Raw genomic sequence first — 7,608 nt, 5'->3', positions numbered from 1 at the left:
TGATTTTTTTTTTCCGTTTCGTAAATATTGTTCTGTAATGGTGTCGATTTCTCCTTTTTTCTTTTCTTTTTTTTCAGTGCTGGTAGATCACTTGTCTTCATTCAACAATACCACACATTATGATGACATACCGGCTTTTACACACACCATGCATAATCAATCATACATGTACCACTATAAAAAAAAAAAACTAAAATAGAAAGCACATGCAATGTTTAAGTCATAACCGTGATAAACTCTCCCAACCAATTAGTTTAACGGTTGGTATTTTAAACAAATGCATGTGCCAGGCATCAAAGGTCATATAGTACTCTAGCCGATGCTTGGAGCTTCTCGATGAGCGCTCTTGCCATGATAATCGCCCGCCCTTGCTTCCCTGCATGCCAAGTTCATGAAAGGGCGAGACCGGTTTGGGGCGATTTCCGTCAAGGCGCGGTGGCAGCGCTGGGAGAGACGACCCAGAGAACGCTCGAGAAATGCCCCGTAGGATTCATCTCCTTGCGTTTCAATACACTTCTTATTGTGATAAGAGAACAGCTGTTGATACGTGTTACGATGATCGGTATTACTAAGCTCTGGGAGGTTAAAAAAAAGTTACGTTGCTGAGCCACCCTCGTTGAAATATCGTTCTTGTTGCTACATCACCCGGTCCCAAATGTGCTCTGTAACCACTTCTCCCAAACCACAAATCATTGAACAGTATACCATCTAAGATACAAGCCACAGGTGTATAATATCAGAAGAAGAAACCAACAATCCCTCAATATAGAAAGTACAGCTCGCCACGACTCGGATAACTGTTGCCGCGGCCTTATATGCAAAAAGGACGATACGCCCTCCTTTGCTTTATCCTAAAATTCCCGACCGAAACAGGCTTGAACATCTTCGAAACAATTGTTCAGGGAAAACGCCCAGACGAAAATATGACGAGAGATAATGCCTTGGCAACTGCGGATGAATAGGCACGTTTTAACCACGAAGAAAAAACAAGTAGAGAGAGGAGGGGAGGGGGAGAGGGAGAGAGAGAGGGGGGGGGAGTGAATGAGAGAGAGAGGAAGGGAGGGAGAGAGAGAGGAAGGGAGGGGGAGAGAAGGGGGGAGTGAATGAGAGAGAGAGGTAGGGAGGGAGAGAGAGGGGAAGGGAGGGGGAGAGGGGGGGGAGTGAATGAGAGAGAGAGAGGGGGAGTGAATAAGAGAGAGGGAGAGAAAGATAGAGCAGGGGAGTGAATGAGAGAGAGAGGAGGGGAGGGAATGCGAGAGAGAGGGGAGGGGAGTGAATGAGAGAGAGAGGAAGGGAGGGAGAGAGGGGGAGTGAACAAGAGAGAGGGAGAGAAAGTGAGCGAGTGAGACAGCGGGGCAGGGAGACGGAGATGGAAAGAGAGAGGAAAAGAGATAGATGGATAGATAGACAGATAGAGAGAGAGGGAATGAGAGTGAGAAAGAGAGAGAGAGAGAGAGAGAGAGAGAATAAGGATGAGAAAGAGACAGAGAGAGAGAGAGAGAATAGATAGATAGCAAGAGCGAGGTAGAGAGAACATATGCGCTTCCTCTTTCTATTTTACAGCTGTTCGATTCTCTGCTTCCGAGTCACTGCGCAGTCGCGGGGTACTTAACGCTGATTGGTCTGACCCCAAATGTCAGTCCTGCTTTTCCCTTCAAATGATATGCAAGCAATATGCTGACACCGATCTGAATTGGAATGGAGTGTTATGCATTTCTTTCTGTTGGTGTGTGGAGAAAGTCTGGCGAGAGAAGTAAGTTAATTAATGTTTTCTCTCGGGTTATTATAACAAATCTGGTTCATACCTCTCGCTCGCTCGCTCGCTCTCTCTCTCTCTCTCTCTCTCTCTCGCTCTCTTTCTCGCTCGCTCTCTCTCTTTCTCTCCCTCTCTCTCTCTCTCTCTCTTTCTCTCTCCCTCTCCCTCTCCCTCTCTCCCTCCCTCTTCCTCCCTCTCCCTCCCCCCCCTCTCTCCCTCTCTCTCTCTCCCTCTCCCTCTCCTTCGTTCGTTTCCATCGCCTCTTCCATGCACACCTGACCCATACCCGTGAGAGACCGGAAGCCAGATTTACCGAAAAAATTTCTTAAATAGCGTGAAGACGGACAGACACACTCGCCTCTCCAACCCCCCACCCCCACCCCACCCCCTCCCCGTGTGGTCCCTGGGAGATGTACCCGGACATTCCTTTGGCTTCTTCAGGGTAGGTCTTCCAGGGTGTGTCCTACGGGGCACTGGTCGGGTACAAGGCCAGGGGCGTAGGGGCCAGGGGCGCGGGGGCGGGGGTATAGGGGTCGGAGGTACACGGGCATAGAGGCGGGGGTATAGGGGCCAGGGGTACAGGGGCCCGGGGTATAGGGGCCATGGGTATAGAGACCAGGGGTATAGGAGTCGGGGGTATAGGGGCCAGGGGCACAGGGATCAGGGGCATAGAGGCGGAGGTACAGGGGCCTGGGGTATAGGGACCAGGGGCACAGGGTCCACGGGTATAGGAGTCGGGGGCACAGGGGTACCCAAGGCCCGGGGGACCGGTCTCGGGCACAGGGGAAGCGGGCCAGAGAAAGCGCCGGGCTGCAGTGACTGACCTCATTTCAAGACGGTGTAACGACGTTAAAAAAAAGAGAGAGAGAAAAAAAAATGCCCGCGTGTGCATATGCAGAACATTTGTCATTCGTTCTTCCTCTTTTGTTGTGAGGAAGAGAAGAAAAACAAAAAACATGGAAGTGGTGAACAGAAGGCAAAAAGATAAATAAAATAAAATAGACAGTAAAAAAGGAAAATAAAAGAAACGACCGAGAAACAGTAAAACAGGGAAAATAAGAAGAAATGGTGAACAGAAGGCAAAAAAAAAAAGAGAGAGACAAAAAAATTAGAGACAGTAAGGAAAGTAAAAGAAAAACCGAGAAACAGAGACAGTAAAAAAGGAAAATAAGAAGAAATGGTGAGCAGAGAGAGAAAAAAAAAGAGAATAAAAAACGAAAATAAAAGAAAACACCGAGAAACAGAGACAGCAAAAATAAAGAAATGGAAAAGAAGAAATGGTGATCAGAAGGCAAAAAAAAAAAAAAAAAGAAAAAAAAAAATAAAAATAGAGAATAAAAAACGAAAACAAAAGAAAAGACCGAGAAACAGAGACAATAACCCAAAAAACGAAAATAAGAAAAAAAACGACGATAAATAAGATTTCGAAGCGACGAAGCGAAGAGCCTCACGCGCTACGTGCTTCCTCCGTGACACGTGACACGAGCGCCGAGTCACGGGTTCTCGTCACGGAAACGTTTGCTGACGGCGGAAACGTTTGCTGACGGCGGAAACGTTTGCTGACGGCGGAAACGTTTGCTGACGGCGGAAACGTTTGCTGACGGCGGAAACGTTTGCTGACGGTGGAAACGTTTGCTGACGGCGGATACGTTTGCTGACGGCGGAAACGTTTGCTGACGGCGGAAACGTTTGCTGACGGCGGAAACGTTTGCTGACGGCGGAAACGTTTGCTGACGGCGGAAACGTTTGCGGGCGACGGCGTACCACTTCGATCATGTGCTACAGCGCCGCCGGAGCTCTCGTGCGTCTCCTCCTCTGGAAATTCCTCCTCCTCCTCCTTCTCCTTCTCTGCTTCATTTATCCTCCTCCTTCTGCTTCTGCTCCTCCTCTTCCTCCTGCGCCGTTTCCTTCATCCTCCTCCTCTGCTTCTTTTTCCTCCTCCTCCTCCTCCTCCGCTTCTTCATCCTCCTCCTCCGCTTCTTCTCCTCCTCCTCCTCCTCCGCTTCCTCCCTCCTCCTCCGCTTCTTCATCCTCCTCCTCCGCTTCTTCATCATCATCCTCCGTTTCTTCTTCCGACTCCTCTGCTTTGCTCCTCCTCTTCCTCCTCCTCTGCTTCCTTCTACTCCTCCTCCTCATCTGCTTACTCCTCCTCCTGCTCCCCCTCTTCCTCCTCCTCCACTTCGCACTCCCTACTCCATTTCCTCAACATTCGCTTGTGCTTTTTCCTCCTCCACCTCCACTTCCTCCTCTACTTTACTCTTCCTCTTCCTCCACATCCGTATGTTCTTTTTCCTCCTCTTCCGTCTTCCTTCCACCTTTAGCTCCTTCTTCTCCTCCTTCTCCTTTCGTTCTCCTCCTCCTCCTTGTTTTGTCCTACTTGTCCCCCACCAACACTTCTTCCTTTCCTTCTGCCTCTTCCTCCTCTTCTTTCTCCTATTTCTCCTCTTCCCCCTCTTCTGCTTCTTTTTCCTCTCTTCTTCTTTTCCTCCTCCTCCTACTTCTTCTCTTTCTCCTCCCTTTTCTTCTTTCTTCTTCTTCTTCTTTTCCTCCTCTTCTTCCTTCTCCACCTTTCCTGCTCCTACTTTTCTTTTCTTCTTCCTCCTCCTCTTCTTCTTCCTTTTCTTCCCCTCTTCCTCGTCCTCCTCCTCCTCCTCCTCCTCCAAAATAGGTCTATATGAATATTTATTCGTGTGTCATTTTGTATTCAAATTCAACATGCCATTTATCGATGATTGAACGAAAGCGTCACAGTTATTCCCAAAGATATTTGAAAAGCAATAGAGAAATTTCACGCATCTGTCCTAACTAATCCGGCACAGTTAGCTAAATTACATGCCATATTGCTCTTTTTACATCCTCTATAATTTTTCGCTCGCTATTAGTGTAATACCTGTAATTATGAACGTGTTGGAAATAATTGCTAATGAGTAAAAAAGAACAAAAATGGTTCTTCAAATAAGAGAAATCATACGACGAAAACGGCTAATGATCTTATTACAAGTGAAAATCGTTTTCTCGGCCGGTCCTGTCACTTGAGAGGGTCGGATCCTAAAAACAAATGTATTCAGTCCTACTTTCATAAAGGGAAACACTAACCTTATATTCTTATAGCATCCGACACAGATATTTTGCTCGATCGTCGATGCATGTATACAAGAACAAGAAACTTTTAATAAATAATGATAAAAGGGACAACAAAAAGCGCGGGAAAATAAAAAGCAGTAGCACCGGGGGCGGGTTAGGTTAGAGACCGCGGGACCGTGGGAAATGGCATCCGACGAGGTGTATGCAAATTCAATAAAGGAAAAAATAGCGTCTGCATACACTATATTTTGCGAACTTTCAGTCCATACATGCTAGGGCAATTTAGAGAAAGTAATGACACCATTGAGTTCGATTAAATGTTAGTGTTGACTCTTTTATGATGTCAATTGTGAACGCAGCTTTGCCAAGAGAAATCCAGAGTCTTGCACGAACGCATTGCAGCCGGAAAGAAAAACGCTTCGATGGCGGATGTTTATTGTTGAACGCTGACTTGACTCTTTTCTTCTCCTCTGGCAATTCTCATCTTCATTATTCTTCTTTATCGTATTTATCATTCATTATCCCATATTACCCTTGAAACCTGAAGGGAGAAATACAGCTTAAAACTGATTAATTTTTGATATTTTGGGAATAAATTTTACCTCGAAGATATGTCACGTGGCGCTTGGTGGAAGAAAATGAAAAATATTCATATTCCTTCAAACTATTTGGATTTATAAGAAAGAGAGAGAGAGAAAGTGACTGGAGGAATGAAAAAAAGAGAGATAAAAAATAAGAAAGAGAGAGAGAAAGGAGGTAAGGAGAAAGCGAGAGACAGAATGAGTCAGCAAAAGATGTACATAAAAAAGACTACAAATAACTGAAAAGAATGAAAGAAAGAAACAAAGAAAGATAGAAATAGAAACATATATACATAAAGAGAGAGAGAGTGGGGTGCAGATAACTGTAATGGAGAATACATAAAAGAAAAGAAGAAAAGATGAATGCATATGTATATACAGATGTATGTATATGTATATGTATGTATGTATATACATACATATATATATATATATATATATATATATATGAATACACACACACACACACACACACATATACATATACAAACACACACACACACACACACACACATATACATATACAAACACACACACACACACACACAAACACACACACACACACACACACACACACACACACACACACACACACACATACTCGTGTATATATATATATATATATATATATATATATATATATATATATATATATATATATATATATATATACATATACGTATACATATATATATATACATATACATATATATGTATGCATATATATATATATATATATATATATATATATATATATATATATATATATATATATATATATATATTCATATATTCATATATATACATATGTATATATGTATATATATATATATATATATATATATATATATATATATATATATATATATATATATATATATATATTATATAAGTATATACATTTGTTTGTGTGTGTGTATATGTCTTTATATTTTATTAATTTATATATCATCTTATTCATAGGAAGATAAACACTCCTGCACACACACAAACAAACACACACACCATTTACACATCGCGTAAAACAGAAGCCACTTGACCTTATGCATTTAGCTTATGATATTTAATAAACTTTGTTCCAACGTAAAAGATAAAACTTTATACACAGAGTAATTCATGAAATATGAAATGGAAACTAATGAAAACGTCAAAGATTTTTATAAGTAAAAGCTCTACTTAAGAGAATATATATATTAGAGGTTATAATGCTTATAAATAAAGTTAGAAAATGACACGTATTTAAGTTGTTTTACCGAGTAAGTCATGACTGCGAGACTAGATGATGGTGCGCAAATATACCACTAATATTGCGTAACTTGTTTTATTTCTTATCATGACTCTAATGCCAAATGATATATAACTACATAGCTTTGGTATAATTTACAAAAAAAAACATTAAAAGGAGATTAGATTGCCGTGTTTTCGTCGTCTTGTTGCCGGCCTATAAACAGGAGAAACTTTTTTTAATATGTTATGGCAGTGGTACATCTTGGCTCCAGAATTTTCCTTAAAAAAACGATAATCTTTTCCGATGTCTTCAATCTCATCTTGGCCCGCTCCACTTACCCACTTCCTCTGCCCTCTCTTGCTCCACTTGTTTACCTCCATTGCTCTTTCCTATTCCACTTACCCCCTCTCTTAGCTTCGCCTGTTCCACCTACATACTTCCACTCCACCTACATACTTCCACTATCCTCGTCTCCTCCACCTGCCCACATTCGCTGCCCACGTGTCTTCCACTTGCTCAGATCCATCGTCATCTGCTCCACTTTCCCACATCCACTGCCTTCGGCTGCTCCACCTGCCTGCTTCCGCTACCCTGACCTCCTCCACTTACACACCTCTGCCCTCATGCACTATACCTGCTACTTCCACTACCCTTGTCTGCTCCACCTCCTCCACCCACGAACCTATTCTCCTCTCGCCTCCTCCACCTTCCCACCTCCTCTCTTCTTCTCCTCCACCTCCTCTACCTCTTCTCCTCTTCCACCTCCTCTCCTCTCGCCTCTTCCACCTCCTCTCCTCTTGCACCTCTTCTCTTCCACCTCCTCTCTTCTTCCACGTTCCCACCTCCTCTCCTCTTCCACCTCCTCCACATTCCCACCTCCTCCACCTCCCCACCTACTCTCCTCACCTCTTCCACCTCCTCCACCTCTTCTCTTCCACCTCCATACCTCCTCTCCTCTC

At 43.4% G+C, this 7,608-nt stretch overlaps 1 protein-coding gene across 1 annotated transcript; it reads right to left on the bottom strand.

Annotated features, from left to right (window-relative positions):
- Window positions 1–2,219: 2,219 nt before the first annotated feature.
- LOC138862944 (uncharacterized) lies at window positions 2,220–2,585 on the bottom strand. The gene has a single exon (XM_070126149.1). The coding sequence runs from the start codon at window positions 2,583–2,585 to the stop codon at window positions 2,220–2,222; it is 366 nt and encodes a 121-aa protein (XP_069982250.1).
- Window positions 2,586–7,608: the final 5,023 nt, after the last annotated feature.

This window comes from Penaeus vannamei, chromosome 10 (genome assembly GCF_042767895.1).
Source record: "Penaeus vannamei isolate JL-2024 chromosome 10, ASM4276789v1, whole genome shotgun sequence".
NCBI classification, from domain to species: domain Eukaryota; kingdom Metazoa; phylum Arthropoda; class Malacostraca; order Decapoda; family Penaeidae; genus Penaeus; species Penaeus vannamei.
The sequence above is the reverse complement of the archived record's forward strand: the minus strand, read 5'-3'. Positions and strand labels throughout refer to the sequence as shown.